General features: G+C 34.5%; 1 protein-coding gene and 1 long non-coding RNA gene across 3 annotated transcripts in view; one reads left to right on the top strand and one right to left on the bottom strand.

The window, feature by feature from the left end:
- The window catches only part of LOC105146926 (ribosomal protein S6 kinase alpha-5), a 40,441-nt gene that overhangs the window by 13,140 nt on the left and 4,802 nt on the right, over positions 1–22,499 (top strand). For both annotated transcript variants that reach the window (XM_087403000.1, XM_011057576.2), the window contains exons 2-5: positions 20,889–20,963; positions 21,340–21,558; positions 21,992–22,107; positions 22,242–22,442. In XM_087403000.1, the coding sequence (XP_087259126.1) occupies positions 20,889–20,963; positions 21,340–21,558; positions 21,992–22,107; positions 22,242–22,442 (611 nt within the window). The remainder of the gene's footprint in view (positions 1–20,888; positions 20,964–21,339; positions 21,559–21,991; positions 22,108–22,241; positions 22,443–22,499) is intronic.
- On the bottom strand, positions 11,770–20,942 carry LOC105146917 (uncharacterized). The gene is made up of 3 exons (XR_846239.2): positions 20,856–20,942; positions 12,141–13,691; positions 11,770–12,049 (listed from the first exon to the last, which is right to left on the bottom strand). It is a non-coding gene; the product is annotated as an uncharacterized LOC105146917 (long non-coding RNA).

The raw sequence follows: 22,499 nt of genomic DNA, 5'->3' as shown, positions 1-22,499 counted from the left end.
TGTCGAGTGATATTGTTCTTCATGTGTACATTTTATAGACATTCACATTTGTGCCAAAGAGAGAGAAAGAGAACTGTTACTTGCTTTCTTTTATTTCCGCTTACAAGTGTTATGTACATTTGTCCCTGGGATACACTAAATGTCTAAATCGCGCGTCTTGCGAATCGTTTCTCGTACCACACACTTCTATATTAAAAAAAGAACGGATTATTTATTCCCTAGCACTTGCTGTAGTTCCGCATAAGTTTCGTATACGCGTTTTTAGCGAAAGGGTGAAGAGTTAATATCACGACAGGAAGGGGGGGAGATCTTAATCACTTTCTCCTGGTATATACAACGAGACATGACACGGCTGAAACGCGCAGGTTTTGTGCGCTTTCGAAACCGGCCATGCTATTCTCAATCGAGGGAAGCTCGTTTTAAATTTCTGGGAACTGATGTGATGTTTTAATTTTATAAAACGTCGCGTCATGAGCTTTACGAGAATTATTTTCGGCGTCAGTAATTTTATATGTAATTTAATGTTCGTTCGACAAAATTTAGCATGTTCGAGAAATTGCGGATGGCCGCAGAAATGGCCTGTTTCGTATTCTCTGTCCGCGCATTATTTACTTATATATGCGTGCGTGCGTGCGTGCGTGCGTGTATAATGAAAGAGTTGAATGCCGAAGCTCCAGCAATCCGCGTTTCTTTGAGTGCAAACAAGTTAATCGACGTACGAAAAGGTGGTAGCTTATTCTCTCGTCGTTCGCTCACTGAACAATCGTACCACTGCATTTGCAAGTGTTATGGGAGATCTAAAAATAAACCACTATTATCAATGAGAAGCCGCATCGAAAGCTAGCACGAAAATATCCAATTTCAAATGGTACGGCGTACGGACGTATTCACAGAATAGCCTCTTTCTCTCCCTGTCCTTGTTTAGAGATAAGACGCCGTATATTATATAACGTTTTATTACCGTGCAAATATAATGTAGGTATTTGCTGCTGTTTATGAAAGTCCTATTGATCTTGCAATCGGACATAATATATATAAAAATAACAAGGCAAGTATATTTTACACTTTTTTTTTTGGCAAATGCAATTTCTTCTTTCGCGTACGTTTCACTGAGATTTATGGGAAAGAAATCATATCATAAGAAGAAATATCACGTGTCGCTAAAAATAAGCGGGAAGATTGTACATGAATATAACGTTTATAACGTGAGTACATCGTGCGAACTTTCTTTTGTGACGTTCGATAAAATAATGAATCGACTGAACATTTTTTTTTTTCCTTTGTGTAAAATGTAACGATCGTATATAATTTTTGTTGTACCAAAAGCGTGTTACATTTAACATAAACATGCAAAATTAACGAGAGAAATGATCAATATTTACGCAAGCATTGCTGACAATATATATAAGTACCTTGAATGATTGACGTAAAAACAGCTTCGACAAAAACAATTCAACAGCTGCGTTTTCCAGTTTCGTAAAACTTTGACGCAACAGCATGTTGATTGCGCTTAATATTGCAATCACAAAACGATTGCGATTTGGAGTGCTCATTGATATGGGGTGTTGTAAAGAAGTTCAGCTACGCGATACATTTAATTAACGAGAATTATTGCCTCTATCTCCGAACGTCAATAATTTTCTAGTTTTACGGAAACAAAAAATAGAAACTGAAAAATTGATAAAACGATAAAAAACTTGATTTTCTTGAACAGATAGATAATCTTGAACAAATTTTGTTTCAATGAGAATTTTTTATGATATTGACAAGGGATTTTTGATCTCTTTTTAATTTCTCGAAATTATTTAGTGATATACATATAAAGAATTGATAAGATAAAGTTGAGGAAATAGAAATATATTTGGAACGTTATTAAAAATAGATACTTTCTTACGAGGCTTTTTGTTTGAGGAAAATTCTAAATCGGTTAGGAAATGAGAGAGATAGCATTTGTTTGCATATTAACACGGATGTATGTACTTATACGTGCCTATAAAAAGAATGCTCGGAAATAAGAAAAGGTTTCTGTTAAAACGATTCGAGATTGGGCACGTAACTGCAATAAGCAATAGATACTCGTGCCGGATGGCCGTGAAAGATGCGGTCTTAATGAACAAAAAAAAATATTGAAATTTCCAGGTGCGATGCCAGAAAAACATACTGTAACTGACTCGATTATTTTTTCAATAACGTGTGTGTACTTCATATAGGATATGAGTTACTGATACGGAGGATTTAAACGGTTGTTTGTTTTCTATAAATAGTACAAGGTTACTCAAGAATAAATCGGTGAATACCGGCAGGATGAAGGGATGAACTTTGCATTTTCATTTCTATTCATTATTTCTAGTTATTTTTATTCAAAATATTTAAATGTATATTTTTGATTGTGCGATGGCATAAACGGATGTTTACTGATTAACAATGTCTCGGACTAATTTTATATCGCAAATTGACGTTGAAATAGATTGAAAATAAAAGACGTATCGAGCATCGCGAAGGTTTAAATTTTAAGTTTAAAATTTCAGTAAACTGTCTAGAAATTAATATTAAAACGTACATTCCAAATACAATATTATCTTTTGTGTACACATCTCTTCTCGTCCTAATGTACACACACACATACTCAGTCCCTTTTTATTTTTATCAAAAGAAAATATAGAAATTAGACACGAATGAGAGGGCAAAAAACTTGATAAGTTAAAAAATGTACCAATACCAACGAAAGCATTGTCTGCTTGCTCTCTCGATGTATACGACGATTTGTTATATATGCTGTAATTTTTTATCGATGCGACACGATACGATTATCTTGTCCAGGAATACCGACTACAGTTACGTACACCCGATACATCCAATAGCGTAATATGTGCAATGTTTCTGTTACGAAAGTGCACCGAAAAGTGTCATCAAAGCTGTAATATTCGATCAATCAGCAAATACTTCAATTATTGAGCGCAGAATTACGCAGCTACACATCACTTATTAATCGAAGAATTATGCAGCTGTAAAAACGAGATCTTTGCGCAATTTACATATCTTTGTTTTGAACAGAGAGAGAAAGAGAGAGAGAGAGAGAGAGAGAGAGAGAAGAGGGAGAATTATTATGTCCTTCAGAATTGTTGATACGAAATTGATATAGACCTAATTGTCAGTCACACTTTTACGATACGGTTAATACGATAATTTTTATAGACGATTTATACACGATTTCTTGCTGCTTTTATTCAAATGATTATTCAAATAAATGTTATTCGATTGTAATGGCAATGTGATTAAGTTTTGATCACATTACCATATATTGTAATGTAATGTCACATATTGATATATAATGCAAATTACTTATTTAAAATATGATATTTTCTACAACTAAATGATATGAATTTTAAATTAAATTCTGACAAAGACAAAAACTATGAATTCGTGGAAGAATTTATTATGAAAATTAAAAGTGTTTTTAAAAAATCTTATCCAATTTTTAGTTCTTCGTATGATAAGGAAATTAAATATTACTGCATTTTAGTCAATTGCAATAGATAACAATTTAATCGCCAAGCTGTTTAATAAATTTATCATTTTGATGAATACAATAATTTATCGTTGCATTTTCGCGATTGTGGACAATTATAGTATGCAGTTATCGTTGCTCTTTCTATCGCGACGTTATGAGCGTGTATCGACTGCTTCAAGATAAGGGAAAATGATAAAAGCAAAGATTGATATAGCTTCACGTGAATATCGATGTCACAGTCGCGCGAAAATGATTTCCACGTTCATTTATAATAACGAAGGCAATTCGACAATTCAACGCAACGCTTTTCCGTATTACGAAAAATTTGTAATGCTGTAAGATCGAAAAATTAAAATTAGAAATTGTATAAAAGTTACGCGAGTTCAAATACTTTATTCCAGAATCCAAAGAAAAAAACCTCTCACAATAAAAAAAATTAGTTATTACATACTTTTAATATATCCATTGTAATTAATTTCTTCAAGTTCTTAAAGGCTGGCAAATTCGATTAGCTGTACACCGGCAGCTTAAATATTCTATAGAATTTCGTGGAATCGTTCCGGCTTCCTTCTTTAGAGAAAACTTTCTTACATGAGTGGTAGGGGGAACAAGTTTGTGTTAGATTCTCAGAAATTTTAAAAGAAGCTCTCTAACGTGGCATAGTGGATGGAGGGGATAATTCTTTAGGCTTGTATTATGCCTTTAGAAATAAGAAAAGTCCCAGTGGAGACAATTTCAACTATTAGACCTTTAGAAATTTTTACCAGTCTATGACCGTCTCAGTCAGCAGGTGCATGTGTAGCGGAAAGCAACCTGAGCCGTTGCGGATATATGTGCCACTGTCGCGAATGCATTACTGCAGGAAACCCGTTATCGAACGGGCTAAAAGTGGTCTCTCCTCAATTTGGATTCCTACAGTGTGATTTTGCTATTTCTGATTGTCATAGGCAGAAGAAGAAGTAATGCACAAAAATGAAGTGTCCTAAATATGATGTTGTTCTTCGTGAAACTTGTGATTCAACTTTTCTCTACGAAATGACTAAGACAGGTCAGTCAGCACGATTTTTCTAAATTTTCCATACTTGTGATTTTAACAATAAAACTTTAAGAGGATACTTGGAACGGTGGCCGAACTTGATCGATATCGATAAAATAGATTCTTAATTCCAAATAAAACATTACGTATATTACGAAAACATTACATACGTTACATACATTAAGTAAATCATTAAGTAAAACGTTACGTACATTTTTTTGCTTTGCTATATTCTATATATCTTATGAATACTAGATTATGTATTTTTCCATTACGCCTGGTCTACAATATATGCGGTGTAAGATGTCAAAGTAAGAAATTGGCTAATTATAGTCGATTGTTCTTCTCAGATTCGACTGTGATTGGTCAATTTCTTGCTCTTTTAACATCAAGCTTACGCATTGACATATAGTACTGGAGCATTAATATCGAAATCATCTTAGCAGAGACCTAGAAAGAGATAGAGCGATTATGGGAATAGTAGTGAATCATGTAATAAAGGGCATTAAATTGATACATTTGTGCTCAGAATGTTACTTTTGCACAAAATATATGTAAAAATTATATTTCAAGTTTTATTTTGTATCTAATAATTAATGTAAGTTTAGAATTATCGTACTGTACCAGTTAATATTGTGATGGCTCCTGGTTTTAAAGAATACACTATTGTTCTCCTTTTCTTGAAACATAATTTGACCAATAGGATAAGAGTAGAGAGTTCCGAGAGTTCTTACTTAGCTGTCTTACTCTTTCCATTAAGATGAAAGATCAAAGAGATTTCGCCGCATGTCCAATACTAGATGTCGATACTCCGCACATATAGACTAGGTTTTATTATTAGAGGAAGACGAATCAAACATTTGTAAAGTCGAATCGAATCTTCTTGAATTCAAAAATGAATCGAATTTGAATAAAATTTTTCTGGATGTACATTAAAAGCTAAAAAAGGGGGAAAAATTATGTTAAAAAATTAGATCATTTTCAATTTATAGATATACAAAAAAATACACTTTTGTCATATTGTTCACTTTTTAATAATATCTGTAAATTGAAAATGATTCATTTTCTAATTTATTTAAAAAATCTAGATGTTATTGAACGTACTTGAACGTTATTGAAAATACTTTATTACTTTTAAATTTTGGAATTTTTTAAGTTCGAAATTTTTGTTGAATCATGAAAAAACAAAGGATTACTTTCTAAAAAGAATGTCATAAATAAGACGACAATGGATTTCTTTCTAAAAGAAGAGAATGTCAAAAGCAAGACCATAAATCACAAGAATGCATATAGATTTTTTGCTACTGTTTAAGTCTTTTTAAGACTTAATATTCAATAAATCTTTTCTATTAACAATAATATATATATGTATTATATTATATATATATATATATATATATATATATATACATTATACATATATTATATACATACATACATATATTATTGTTAATAGAAAAGATTTATTAGATCTCAAAAAGAGAATAAAAGCAGCAAAAAATCCAGACGCATTCTTGTGATTTATGTTTTGCTTTTGACATTCTTTTAGAAAGAAATCCATTGTCGTCTTATTTATGACATTCTTTTTAGAAAGTAATTCTTTGCAATTTTGTCAAGATTCAAAAATTCAAAAATTTAAAAGTAACAAAGCATTTTCAATAACGTTCTATATATTTTAAATAAAGGAGAATATATATATATATATATGTATACACATATGAGTATATGTATACAATTCAGTGATAAACATTAAAAAAAATAGAAAGAAAAGAGGGAAGAAAAATCGCATGAGAAAACATTTTAGAGGTCGAGCGTATTTCTATGAACTTTTGTGCGTGAAGTCGAGAACGCTGACCTGACAAATATTTAGGAGCCGTCAATTTCGTGGAAATTCATTTTGTATTTCATGTTTTTCTGCTCAAAGTTCACAATATGTTTGCGCTTCTTATGGATAATAAAGTTGACAGCTTTAACGATGTTCCATTGTTTATTTTATTGTCTGTTTTTGATTTATGATATATTATTTGTATTCTGTTCCTTTTTTTTGCTAATTTATATTTTATTATTAAAATATCGTATTTATTTGCATTCGATTCTCTTTGAGAGAACAATAAATCGTCGTGCCATAACTTTTTGGCAGGTATGTTAAGAACTCGACATACTTGCTCGCTGTACTTTTATCTACACATACATTTATTTACGCAATTTATTATTCACTTTTCTGTGAGAAGATATGATCATGATTATCACAAGCAGTTTTTACATTGACAGTTGTTTTAAACCTTGGTGTCATCGTCGATGGAACGCATTAGCATTGACTAAATTAGCAATCATGCGCGAAGTGTGATGTGGTTGTACGTGATATGCAAGTAGGACAATCGTGTCGTATTCGTTTCTTTTTAGGCACAAATATTAGACGCATACCTGTTTTCTAATGCAGGTATTTTGTATGACAGTGGCACGTGACTGTCACACGTATATTCATCCTTAGTAAAGATAGCGTGCGGATTGCTTCGGATCTGATATTGCAGATTGCTATATTTTACTTGAGAAATTAACGTACCAGATGATTTTTATGACAGACTTAATTATCGTTACCTGATAATTTCCATAATTGCATTGTAGAAACCTCCGGCTTTTGTTGCAGAACTGGTTATACTAATTACACGTGGCTGCTTTTTTGCGCAAGTCGTCAAAAAAAATTTTTGTAGTTTTTAATATGCGCAAATTAAAATATGTTAAATAGAATATATTTCAAATAAGAATGCATTAAATGGACGAGTCAATGCATACGAATAAATATTAAGAAGACAGTTTTTTTTTTAACAAAGAAGACTCGATAATAGTGACATTTATTTTGCATTAATTTCGTGTGAAACTAATTGAGAAGCAATAAAAATTGCCTTATTCAGACGTTACACGAATAATAAGTAACGTTATACAATTATAACGAAATATCTGTATGGGGAACACGAGCTTTCTGGATCTTATGTATTGTTTTCTAATCCGTAATCGATGATGCCAAATGAACTCTTTATTTTTCTTGTATCTTTCGGAGCGAGTTAAAATTGATTCTTGGCGTGACGCACGTAATTCATTAAGATTTCACATGTAATGAGAGTGTATATATATATATATATATATATATATATATATATATATATAAAATGGAGCTCAGAACATGCATATTACTTTCACATTTCACTTCAGCCAGTTTTGGTTCGAGAAGCTCTTAGCGAACAGGAAATCTTTTTCGAAAATTTAATTCCTATAATAATCTTCCCATATATCTCTAAATAATTAGCGCTTCATAATTAAGCCCTGTTATTATTCATATTTATTGTATTTTACAGAATTATTTCGGAACGTACTGTTGCATAAATACGACTGACATACATAATAAAATAATAAAATTCGTATAAATAATTGACAAGGAAAAATGCAGCATGTATATATAAAAAATAATTTGGAAAGTAGAAATGGATAAATAATTTAATATGTTTAATATATAGATATAATTGTTTGTATTAAAAATTGTTTATCAAAGTTTAATATCACGTGATCTTGTTTTGATATTATTTTGCACATTGCTTTACATTGTATTTATGTTGTTTAAAAATAAAAAGTTATTTTGTGTAGAAATGTATAGACTATAATTTTTTATTAAATGTATAAAGAATGAATCATGATTTTTTAAAAATATATTTTCCATTGTTTTTACAGTACTTTGTTATTGAAACATGCGACATTAATACAGAAAAGTGTATTATGTATTTTAATGTTCAGCTTTTAAATCAACGATATACGTTTCTTAATATACGATTGTCGAATGTTTAATATTTGAAATGTTTAATATTCGAAGCCATGAATTTGCGAAATAATTAATGAATTACTATGGTTGAGAAAAAAGTTGTCGTGGGCGCCAAGTTAAGTAGGCCACGTGGCACATTTCGGTTCTTGGCATCGATAACAAGGAAAACGATTCTAAGGTCGCCGGAATCGCGACGTTTATAGCACGAACATTGATGGTATCTTTCCATTTAGAATTTATTATTTAACACTAAGTCTAGAATTGTTCTGGATATTCTTCCATATAGATTGAAGAAGACACGTTCGAAAAAATGGTCTGGAAATTTAAAAAGAAATAAGAATTTATTTCTATCACTGACTGTGAAATATAAATTTCATTTTTTCCGCTTTAAAAAGTGAAAGCTAAACCGTTTTATGAGAATGTCTTGTGAATTATTAAAATAATTTATTAACTACACGAGAGAAACTCTTGAAAGAAATGCTTTAGAGTACATTTTTACGATTATTACGAATATTTCTTTTTCAAAAATTGATCATACTAATCCGTACATATTGGGCGCTAATTGCTGTTATTCGTTTATGCATTGCTGAAGTACACGAGCGTCCCGCAAAAATCCCTGGAGCTAAATTTAGCAATTCACATATGCATATAGCATCAAGCATCCTTCTATTTATAGAACCCACATCGCGCATGTGTGCATGTACACTCGACAATAATCGCATTCGACCGTACTATATTCGTGACATTGGGATTTTGTCGGAATCGATTGGTCCTGTGTCGCATTTTTTTTTTGCGAATTTCAATTTGCGAAAAAAAATGTAGCTAAAAAAAGGAGAACTTAAAAAAAAGCTGGTAAGAGTAAAATGTAAGACGAATTTCGGAGTAAGAGAAAGAAACTGTTAAAACGAAATGAAAAAATAATAAGAAAGAAGCCTTGAAAAAGTTGAAAAGTTTCTTTCTTTTGGGTCGAAGTTTGTCTTATTGTTATATTAAATTATTCACATTTAAGTTAACATTTACAATTTTTTATATTTACATTTTTAGATAAATGATTCAGTATATTTATTGCTGATGCGCAAGAAAAAGTAAAAACTGTTGCAACAATTCTTGACGTGATAATTCATGTTAATATTTATTGAAATATTAATCAAAATGAAATACGGGAGAACAGGAATAAATATTAATCTTAATCCTATAAGATTAATTTTATTTAACATCGATGCTATATTATACATCTTCAGATTTCAATTGAATAAATAACGTTAAGAAAAGTTTTTGCCTTTTGAATAAATAAATATTTATTCAATATAGTGAAATAATGATTGTAGCATATTTTTACATGTATGCTAAATAAATTATTAGTAGACGATTAATTTAGCATTATGAAATATATGTGTGTGTCACGAATTTATGAAAAATGTTGCATAAAAAATTAAAATTAGACGCACAAATGAATCCATTAGTCTTTTCAAAGGAAAACATTCTATTTTTTAGGCTTCAGAGATATACGTTTAGAGTTTTGAGTATTAAATTTTTATTTTTTATTAAAATTCTGCCAATCTGCCGAAGATTGGAATAGAGCAAGAGATTGGAGAAATTTCTTTTGATTTATCACACTAAAAATAAAGTTATTTATAACTTCAGTTTACAACTTAAGTCAGTGAAAAATCTAATATTGTCCGATCGCAAACTATATAGAGATCGATTACACGTTCCAGTGACTGGAAACCATCCGCCGCGTCGGAAAGATCTGCGATCGTGGTCTGAGAATCACTGTGTCACCATCACGTAACATATTCACCGACACTCGCGCACACTTATAATCGCCGCGGGATACTTTATATTATTGCGCCCTGTATATCATGCGATAAAAATATCTAAAGGTGATTCTTAGTAAGATAGTGAGTTTCGCGAACGCGTCGCTGAACATGGGAAAAGAATTTGCAACGTCCTCGGAAATTCAGAGCTGTTTGCGTTTGATGGGACGAATTATTATGCAACGTTAATAATACGTTTGTAAAGAGAAAAAAAAAATGAAAGCGAAAAGAAAGGAAAAAAAATATATGAAATGAGAGAGAGAGAGAGAGAAAAGTGAGTCAAGATGACCGCGCGTCGCGCGATTCCGAGAATTCCCGAGAGGAAAATTCTAGGGGATTAAAATATTAAAGCGAATTATTCTCGTTATCAATTATTCACGTCGCGACAACGACAACGCTGTCTGTGTTCGACGTCGCGGATGCTCTTGCGCGACTTGTCGATAAACTCGGTGATGCAACGGGAGAGAGAGAGAGACAACACGAGTGACATGCATGTAATATGCGGTACGTTCGTTATGTCATCGCGCTGCCGCGGAGTGACGATGGCGGCCGGCTTTCCTCTGGCATAATTACAGCATAAGGCGAATTAATATTTAAGCATCGCGACACGCGCGCGGCTCTTGCGAATTTCAAACGGGATTCGCACAATTTATTTACCGGAAGGCTCCTTACCGAGGATCCAAAGGTGCGTCTCTTTTCTAATAGAAAATCTGCTCTTCTCAATAAACCGAATCGTTTCTTCATGGAAATTTTTTTAATGAAAAATATTGTGAATCGCCGTATTACGTTATACACAATTCCTCATTATTTTTCTTATCAATTAATTTCTTATCTTTCGGTAAGCAATGATTTTTCGAGACGTTTTATATTTTTAAGGTGTGACCTTGCTTCATTAACTTCTTAATTAAAAGATTATATTATTATTTTATTAAATTATTATTTTATATTTTTTTATTTTATATTTTTCGAGGTGTTACAATTTATTTATGACACCTAGACGTGGATATCGTTCTAATCATAAAATCGCTTAGCTATTTAAATTTGAGATGTGGAACGTCTCGAGGATATCGTTTCGCTGAATTTACACGTCTATGTTAATACGTTATCAACGATTAATGTCTAAAGGCTGATAATCAGGAAAAATCTCCCATGTTTTTATACCTGATCTTTGAGATACGATCATAACATCTTATTATTGATTGATTAATACTAGACTAAAAAGATCAATAGATGTATTGATCTTTATTATGTTAATCTTAAAGACTATAAAATTTAAATCGGCATTGTAAAACGGTTATTTGTATTTTTATACATATATAAAAATTAGGGTCGTATACGATCTTTGTACAGAAGCAGTTAAAAGATATATATATATTTTTAATAAAAAGTAATATACCTTGATATAATCTCGATTTATCTTGTAGCTATTAAAACATAATAATCTATTTGTTTTCTGTCTGCAATTTATTTACGTTCAAATATTTACGTTTCTTCCAATTTTTTAGCACTTTTCTTAATTGATTTTAATTTGATTGTGTGGTTATTTCGGTACAACATATATACAGTGAAAAAAAATATAAGTACTCGATAAAAATATTGATACTAAATTGTATTAAATTTGCTTGTTACAAACATCGCCGCAGAAGGACTGAAATGAATATATCGGAAGCAAGAACGTATCGGGTTAGCATGCGTGCGTTGTCCCATTTATCGTTCTAATACGATTTTTTCCTCGGGAGAGACGTTGGAGTTCATGGACTCGGAATCCCCTGTTGTCGGCACGGCGATCGGCGTTGGCAACTATTTTTTTCCCTGCGCGCCGGTCGAGATGTGTACCAGCGAGTAAACAAGCCGATCCAACGCAAGTTGTAGGTCTAAATATAAAATTGCAACAAATCAATATCAAACGTGTCCTCCTCCCTTCGCCGTGCGTGATATTAAACTGATAAACACCAGAATGGATACCTGGAGTGTCTCTCCATTTCGTGCGTTATTCGCCCATATCGGACAATTCTTGAATGTCTTAAAGAAATTATCGCACGAGAGAGTGCGATGCGGCTGATCTTATCATTAGTCTCCTACGGCAATAACTTTCGTATATCAGTTCTTATATGGAAGCGTAAAAACATATGCGTGGTAAAAAGTCGTGAAAGGGACATCACGTGTATATTTCACGTACGGCGAACGGAACAATGACAGGGTCGGTGAGTGAAATTGTTATAGCATGATGTGACCTATTGAATTATCTTCAAGAGGAAGATATTCGACGTAGTTAAATTATTTCGTATTGAAGAACCATCTTTATTATTCCTGATTACCGCTAACTGCAGGTTAGCAAAAGCTGAGGGAGTATCGAAGATCTCCATAACTACATATTTTAGCAACTTTTTCGATAAATGTTATAGATATATATTAGACTAGGAACGTATTTCGAGAGTGCTTTCTTCGTCGAATCCCGCTCTTCTTGATTCGCATGAAACTCTTGAGGTGACCCTACACGATCAATAATACATATCAGTAATATTGAATCAATAATACTGACAGTACACATCAACATTTATAGTATATCTTTGCAAACTTGTATCACACAATTAGTATTATTGACAATATATTTCACTTTTGTTTTACGTACGTTATCTATTACATTGTAATATACTGTGACATGAATCCTAATAAAGCGATATTAAAAATTAAAATCCAGATCACCGTCAGTATCCTGTGTCAATCCATCAATATCAACTACGCACGATCAGTAATATTGTCAATATTTGTTAGTACTGATAGTGTAGGATCACGGAAAAAAACACAGCTGAAGACTTCAAACTGATTCAACAAATCTACAATCGTAATCTACAGACAGTCAATTTTCCATGTTAAAATAACAAAGTTGACAGCTGAATAACATTAGCGATTTGTTAAACCATCAAATCTTCTTAGCTATCGACGTCGAATTCGCAGTAAATTATATATACTATATAGTAAATTATAGCTGTAGCTATAGTATTGCTGTACCACCCAATTAATTTTCTTTCCGCGGTCACTTTTGGAGAGTCCGTGAAATCCGGGGAATTTCGAGATGTTAATCTCTCGATCTTATCGAGCTCGCGGCAATGACGGGACACTTTTGATACGCGATGAATGGAGGATACTCCTTGTCGGCCGTGCCCATCCGTTCGATTTCTCGCTGATAATACTCGGAACTCGACGTATCACGCAACGCAACGCAACGCAACGCGACGCGACGCGACGCGGCGCAGCGTTTGCGTTTCCATATCGCTTCAATTAATTGAAGCAGCAGTTGCCGCTGCCTCTCTCGGCACACGTGTACCGCCCCACACGTGCCGCGAGCCCATCAGCCCACGGCCGCCACGAGTAGGATGGTGGAATGGTGGAATGTATGTAGCGCCAAGGCAGTACGGTATCAAGTAACGGTTGCGCCACGGTATACCGGCCACGCGGCTCTTTCCTCTTCTCTTCTCGCCCGCTTAATGTTTTTCGCTAGTGAAGAATTGAAGTCTAATTAAAAAGAAAGAAAGGATTAAAAAATGAACAGTTAACATGACCTAAATGTTACAAATTATGAATTATAAATTTATGTTATAAATTTTATGTTATATTATTAGGTGTTGGAATTAATTCGTAGCGTTTTTTAATGAAAGAATGTTATTTATTTCACATGAGCATTAAAAAATATTAGGTGTTGGAATTAATTCGTAGCGTTTTACAAGTGATGGGAAGTACTTTCATTAATGTATTTTTTAATGCTCATGTGAAATAAATAACATTCTTTCATTAAAAACGCTACGAATTAATTCCAACACCTAATACATTAATGAAAGTACTTCCCATCACTTGTAAAACGCTACGAATTAATTCCAACACCTAATAATTGTTAAAAATTATACTTAAGAATTTTATGATTTTTATACATATAAATCCATAAGGAAAAATAGATATTTTTTAAGGAAACATTTTTTTTAATCAATACGTTACACTCATTTGTAAGTAGCATAATATTTATTCAGACATTTATGAAATTTCTGAAATTTTGATCCTATCAGTTCTCCGACTGTCCTTTTATGTAATTGTTGAATATTATCAGCACGCTTTAACCGAGAGATATCCTGAGAATGATCTTAGGATATACAGAGATGTTTTTAAAGAGACGTTTTTAGGATATCTCTTGGAGATTGATGCTGTGGATACGATACGATTGCGAAGCGTACTTGTCAGATCTTTTGCCTTTTTGATGATAGGATTATTCTATTATTTGAAATTATACACGAAAGAAATAGTTTTGTTAAAGTGTCTGAAAAAGCTGGATACAAATTTGGAAATAATTTTGTTTGGGCCATTAAAATAATTATATAGAACGATCAAATTAGTTGCTAGAAATGTCAAAATGTTTTTTGTAGTATATATTGGTTGCATTCGCGTTGGGACATTAAGCTTTATTCCGTTTTGCTCGTGTAATGAGCGATAAAGATAGAATGAAGCTTAGAGCGTGTTTATAACGAACGCAATTATTGTCATTCATGCTTAAACATTCTATATAATTATTATAGTGCAATAAAATTATTTTCATATCTAGTTAAATTTTTAGATTCTTTAGTGAAATTGTTCTTTCCATGGAATTAAAGCAGATTTTGCATTTGATTTTAAGAATCTGATAAGAAAAGGATTGTCTCGATAAAACGCGCATTTGTTTATATGAGTAATCCTCGATTGCTATTTATACCTTATATTTGTATTTCTTGTTGATTTTTCTGCGAAGAATTATTCTCCTTTTTGTTTCAATTGCAGCGTTTAGAAACTTATTGTAAAAAAAAAAGTTTCAAAATTATTACTTTTAATTTATCGACTATACACGTGTCATTCGCTTTACTCATGACATTATTTCTGTTTATCAAGATGGAAATATCGATTTTGCGATAATGATCCATATCAGCGCATACTTTGCAGATGGAATTCATAAATGACTTTGTTCATAATTTACTAAAAATTATATATTGAAAATTCACATGAACTAAATATTCAAATTAAATTTTCGAACATACACATACAGTACTTTTGAAACGATTATTTATCGTGATCAATTCTTATATAATTCTGTAAAGTCATTTGTTGCTGCAACTGTTTTACATTAATACTATTTCACTGCGACCTTTTACTGTGACGTCGAGTTTACACTGATAACTAAACGGATGAACCTGTCGATACTTAGAAAACGGATATCTCTTTTTTTTTGTATTGCGATAAAAATTCCTCAATCACAAAGAGTAAAAGTCAGGGCACTACACTCTTTTTTTTCATTATTTGATTAACTTACAGTTTAGACTTCTCAACTTCTCATTAATTGATGATAATAAAATTTATATTTTTTCTAGCTTCAATTAATCATTAAATTAATGATTTTACAGTAATAAGACCCATTAGAGGTTATTTCAAAATCAATTTAGTAGTTAATCATAAATAAAAAGATACAATTCTTACGTTATCATCAGATTAAGCCTAGTCACAAATTAACCAGCAAATGGAAAATCAAGCCTAAGCATGTTGATCGCGCAGGACGATGGAGAAAAGGTCTCGTGCACATCGCTATCATGTACACACACAAAATATTCGTATACACGGTGTTGTGCATACCCTCGTAGTCGAGCCGACGTCGCGGCTGGCGAAAGAAAGTAGTCAGTCCCGTTACGAAATAGCGAGTGAATGTCGACTATCTGGGTCAGACAAAAGCGGAACTTCCGCGACGGTGTGCACCTCGCGATCGCACCGTCGCGGTCGTGGATACGCCCTTTGCGAATTAAAAGCGATAACGAGGTAGAGAAGCTTTTTTTCTCTTCCTGCTACCTTTAGAATGCATTTTCTGCATTATAGTATAATAAGACAGATGTATAACGTAATAGCAGTAGCGTACTGAAATAATTGAATTTAATTTTCTAAATTCACTCTCCTACTACGCATCCACGAGAATATTATACTTATTACACCATGTTGCGCACGATTTCCAAGCGGTCGTTTTAAAAAGAAAAAAAAAAACATCCGGCAGCCTCGGCGAAACCGTAGCGAAACCGTAGCGAAATCACGGAACTCGATGGAATCTCAATCTGTTATGTAATAAACCGAAATGACACGAAATAGGAAGGAGCCCTGAGATCCGTCTTGGAATTCGAACGAACGCTGAATCGCCTAATCCCTTTCTTACTTTCTCAATCACGATTATGGATATATTCGAGGCCGGTGAGGGAAGAAAGTAAAAGGAGCAAGAATTTTTCATTTCTCGTTAAAATTCTTGTATTTCGTTTAATCTAATGCACATGAGAAACGTGATATATGTTCCGAAGAGACACGAAAATCCGCCGTGATATTTCTTGCGCGGAGGGCAATTTTGCAAATTGGCATCCCCGGCCTCGCGAGATTACGGTACACATCCTCCCTCCCCCCCCCCCCCGATTGTTTTTCCCTCGGTGCAATCGAGCGTTCAGAAAAAGGTAACTCATTATTCACGCGAGTGAGAGGGGCCGGAATGCCGTTCCGAGGTAACGGAGACCGGAGAGGCGAAACTCTCCGCGCCTCGAAGTCACCGAGCCGCCTCGAAGGAGGCCGCCCGGATCGCCGCCGCGCCGCCGAATCGAGCAACGAGGCGGATCGGAGAACTTAAGTTTAAGAGAACTCGAGAGAATCACGGTTGTCTCGCGTTAGTCTCGGCGGAGATCCATCCGCGAACTTGACTCACGTCTTCGGTAAAGTCGGTCATTCCGCGTTCGCAATTTCTCGGAAGCGCGCGCGGGGGTGAGAAGAGTCGCGCGCTTAAGAGTTCGCGTGTGCGAACTCGCGGGTTCGCGATAATCGCGAGGTATGTACGTAGATAGGTACGTACGCCACCCGATGCGATTCTCCATCGCTACCTTGACATGCATTCTCTCGGACCGGCAGTCAGGGCCGGGGCCACCCCGGAGGAGCCCCCGGCCCTCGCGATTCCTCGCGACTCTTCGCGACTCCTCGCGATCACGTCCGCCGTGCATCCGTGTGCTTTCACCGACTAATCACCCGCTCTCGATTCCCGTTCGCACCGCGATTACGCAATCGCGGAATATTCTTTCTACGTCGATTTTGTTCTCGTAAAAATAAGATGTAATTAGCTTGATTCATATTACTCAAGCTCTAGTATTTCGACTAGATTAGAAATGTTTCTTATAATGACAACAGTACGAATTGAACTTTCAAGAATGCGATACATTAGCGATTTTTTGAAAACGTTTTGAGGCGATTTTGAGACACTGAGATGTGAAGATATAATACTTCGTTAAATCTCGATGAATTGTGCGTCTTACTGGGCTATACGTCTCATTATCTCATTATGCTTCTATTTTTAAGAAATTACTTAATTAGGTGATTAAACTGTTAAGTAAATCATTAACGTTAAACTTTTTAATTAGGATTAGTTCTGAATTTGCTGAATGGCGTAAGAAATTTGTATACACATAGATTATGAGGATTATCGGAAATTTCAGCGGTCTCGGGTGAGATCGCATTTAACCCTCTGGCGGTGATTTTCTTGCATCGATTTAATCGGAACTCATTGGATCTTCCGGCTCCTTTCGCCGCTTCTCTACCGAGAAATGGGTTTCTCTCTTGGCGTAAAAAAAGAAAAGAAAATCCACGGAAGGATACAGAGACGCGAAGATGCAAAAGTGAAAGTGGCAACGTTATTAGTAATTTCTGTAACAGAATCGTGACCTACTTGTGCCGCAATCTTGAGATTCCCATTTTTTGCGTTACCATCGAATGAGTCAACGAAATAAGCACAATGGGGAGGGGGACAGTCTTATTAGTCATCTTTTCCTAATATATGTATACATGTATAACCGCAAAGTTATTTCATGCAGAAATTACCACATATTTTTTATTTTTGTGCTGAGAAAAAAAATGCTTACGATTGCTGTAATTTAATTCTAAATTATAGTCATTTTTAGTGTCACTAAATATTTTTGATAATTACAAATATAATTATTATTACTAATATTATAGCGGTAATAAAAATCGAGCTCCTATAATCATAATTATTTTATCAACCATAGTCATAAAACATTGATAGATATAAAACATTTTCTCTCAATGCGATAGTATGAAAGAATTTGAAAATAAATACACAGGATAAATACAGAGGATAAGTATCGATATACATTTCGATTCCGATTGTCCGTGAACTTTGTGACCCACTTAACTGTTTCGCAATAAAGAGGTAGATAAAAAAGGAGATAAGATAAGCGAAAGACGTACAATAGTACGTATATATACGTATATATACAAGAGTTATGTACAAAATGTAAAAGACGTAAAACGATTTCAAGATGATTAATATTAAGTATTACACAATTATTTTGTACATTATTATTAATTCCCTCTTTAATTATTAAAAATAAATATCAATATATTCTCTAGACGATCAATAATATTGCAATATCAAATATTGTGCTACTATTGTAATACTATTGATTGTCTAAAGGTCATTTAAAAGAACATTACTCGGCAGATGATTGTCGTTTATGTTAGTTAGTGGCTGAAAATTAGGGTAAGAGATCGCGATTAGTCGACTGATTAAGTCGACGTTACTCTGTAGTAGAAAGAAAGTTGCAGTTCTGGGACACTGTGAACGGATATGTTTAGCAGAATTACTCCGAGGTGCAATTTCACGTGCAGCTTCAATGCTGAAGTCTCGTGTAACCGGCTTAAAGATGTTTGAGAGGATAAAGATTCGCGTTCTGGGTGGTCCACAGAATCTGGTGCGAATCCCAGCTGTCCCTTCGGAATTTTCTCACATGAAACATGCGTCACGCGTAGCGTATGACGTATAAATATTAAACGTACACTTTGCAGATGTTACTTGAAAACAAAACACATTTAACCGAATCGAAATCAATTCTACGTACATCTCGCTCGTACGCGCCACGGTATTTTCTCTTATTCATTTATCTCGCCCATTATTCATAGTTCCTTCCTGATTAGCAACTGTTTTTCCCAAGAATTAAAACCGAAACGAGTACATTTCCGCTACATATATATTGGATATATTTCCGATAGAAATATATCCATTGATGCCGATCAGCAATAAATCGAATGGCGACAGAAATAAATAACGATCAAATTATTATTGTACATTATTTACCGGACAATATTGTTACTCGTCTTGCTTCTTATCGTTCGCCACGTTCGCTGCAACAGTTACATACAGTTGTTCCGTGAATTATGTAACGTTGAAACATAATCGCAACTCCGCTGCCATGGAATACATGAATGCTTAAAGCCACACTTGAAATCCCTCCCGCTCGTCGCTTACGTCGTATAGTTAATACGCTACGTACATACTTCCGTAATTTTTATACGACTTATTTTTCCTTCATTTTCAGGTGCGTTAGACGCGCGTTTGCTTTAATTACGGACGACATATGTCTTTTGATATGCGAAATCGCGATAAATTTGGTTCGCGGCGAATCGCTCACGCGATATGTATGCACATTCACGGTCGTCCTCGCACCTGCCGACCTGCCGATATTAGCAACGTACCTTTTCGCAGGTGCTCGTATCTTTTCGCGTGTCACGCGTCGAATAAGCGGCATTCCATTTCGAGGCGCCGTCGTCCTGGTCGTCTCGGTTCTCCACGCGATGCTTCGGTCACATCGAATATATATACGTTCACCTCTTTCCTTCCTTTCCTTCTTTCTGTCTCTCCCGCATGCGATGTCGAGAGAAAAATGAATGCCAGGAGCATCTCATTGTCTCGTTCAGAAGCCTTGTCAGCTTCGCTTCGCGCGCGTCATCACGTCCGCAATCTCTCTCTCTCTCTCTCTCTCTCTCTCTCTCTCTCTCTCTCTCTCTCTCTCTCTCTCTCTCTCTCTCTCTCTCTCTCTCTCTCTCTCTCTCTCTCTCTCTCTCTCTCTCTCTCTCTCTCTCTCTCTCTCTCTCTCTCTCTCTCTCTCTCTCTCTCTCCTCGCGTCTGGGAACGCGCGACAAACGCGTCGCCGAGGAACGCAAATGTCGAGAGGAGAATGCGACCGTTAGGAATGAAGAAATTGTTAATTAGTGTACTCCAGTCCAGTCGTTAGATCACTCAGAGCGAGATCGAGTCAATTTATTTATACGGCTCTTTCAATGTACGTTTCTACTTTACATCAGCAAACGTCATTTGACAGAAATACGTGAAATACATATCTCTTGCTTTTAAACTTCCCGTTTGCAGCCAGGGCACAAGCGAAATTTTACTCTCAAATTTCATCCTCATTTTTGCTCGAAAATTTTAATTTTTATATTAAATAAAGCTTTTAACATTTTAAAAAATTATTTGATAAAGTAATGAAGATGTTGAAAAGTAGCCGTAAATTCTTTTTGAAAATTTAGAGCGGTAAAAAAACTTGGGTTGAACGAAAAGGAATCAGATTGCAAACAGGAGTAAAAAAAAAAGATTGCAAACGGAGGGTTAATTATAATTTCGAAAAACACGTTTTTAGAATTTTGCATCGATATGTTTCTTCGATTTCTCTGGTTCGCGTTCGACTGGCGCATCGAATATAGTTTGCGCGGTTTTCGCGAGCGGAGATCGGTTCCGTAACAATTGTACCAAATCGCCATGATATAACGGATGTCATGATCAATCGGATATTATCGAGTACCAACCTTTCTCACAGGATTCCCGTTTTTCTGTTACAGTAAACCTAGCGGACAACGGCAGCCAGAAAGTGGACATGACACACTTTGACTTGCTGAAAGTCCTTGGCACCGGAGGTGAGAAATCATTCGATAAAGTGTCTTCCGAAACGTGGTCCAGTTTGATAATATTTGTAATCAATTCTGAATCATAACATTTACAACACCGGTAATAAGTAACATTCAAACTATTTGTAACGGTAATAATAACACTTCAATTATTTCTAACGGATATTGTAATATTTATACCGTTATAGGTCGAATTTTAAACGTTTTTTTGTTACGATATATTGTATTATACGTAAATTAATCTCCGGTAATGCTTTAGATCTTTTTTTCCGACTGTGCTATTTTTTTCAATATGATGGATATTTCTTAATCTCCGTTATTATTAATGTTTCTAAACTGCGATGCGTATCACGCTTTTAAAATTGATCATTTCGTTTTCATACAGCTTACGGTAAAGTTTTCCTGGTGCGAAAGCGAACGGGTGCTGACTGCGGACGGCTTTATGCCATGAAGGTGCTGAAGAAGGCCTCCATCGTACAGAAGAAGAAGACGACGGAGCATACCAAGTCCGAGCGGCAAATCCTGGAGGCTATCAGGGACAGCCCGTTCCTGATAACTCTCTATTACGCGTTTCAAACTGACGACAAACTCTGTTTGATCTTAGGTGAGACTCGGCGAAGAACTGAAAGTAAAGGAAAATAAGTCTACCGATGGAAAGGACAGAGGATAAATAAAGTAAAAACTAAAATAAATAAAAAAAGAAGAAATATAACATACATGCGTGTCAAGTTAAATTTTGCTGAATAAGTAATATGGAAGTTAATATTTTGTCTGCAAAATAATTTCTTAAACAATTACTTACAGACAAAATAAAAAGATCTATATACGGATAAAATACAAGATTTTATATATCTGTGCAACAAAATTGAATAAAAATAAAAGGTATCAATAAAAAAATAAACCCTTTTTTTATTTGATCTTACGTGTATCAAATGTCGTTGTAAGTGACGCATAAAAAAGAAAAATTTGTTCTATTTCTTTCTTCCCTAAGGATATAGAACTTTGAACTTACGAGATATTTTTTTTTCTATTTCCAGAATATGTCGCCGGCGGTGAAATGTTTACGCACCTATATCAACATGACTGCTTCACGGAGGATGCAGTACGATTTTATATTGGCGAAATTATCCTGGCGCTAGAGCGCCTTCATGACGTATGTATTAATATACTAATGTTATATGTGCACACAAACAATAATAAGATATCTTTGACAAGGAACGAAAACAATCCTAAATGAAATAAATTAAATTAAATCTATTGTATATAATATTTTATTTGATGTTGCAGCTTGGCGTAATATATCGGGATATCAAACTTGAAAATATACTTTTGGATAAGGAGGGGCATCTCGTGTTGACGGATTTCGGTCTCAGTAAAGAATTCCTACCGCACGAAAGAAATGGCAATGCGCGTACTTACTCGTTTTGCGGAACTATCGAGTATATGGCACCGGAAGTGGTAAAGGCAGGCCCAAACGGCCACGATATCGTAAGTTAACGTTGATATCTGTCTATCTTTTCACGTTGCCGCATGTTATTTCATCCC

Source organism: Acromyrmex echinatior, chromosome 2, assembly GCF_024713525.1.
Source record: "Acromyrmex echinatior isolate Ae372 chromosome 2, ASM2471352v2, whole genome shotgun sequence".
Classification (NCBI taxonomy): Eukaryota; Metazoa; Arthropoda; class Insecta; order Hymenoptera; family Formicidae; genus Acromyrmex; species Acromyrmex echinatior.
The sequence above is the reverse complement of the archived record's forward strand: the minus strand, read 5'-3'. Positions and strand labels throughout refer to the sequence as shown.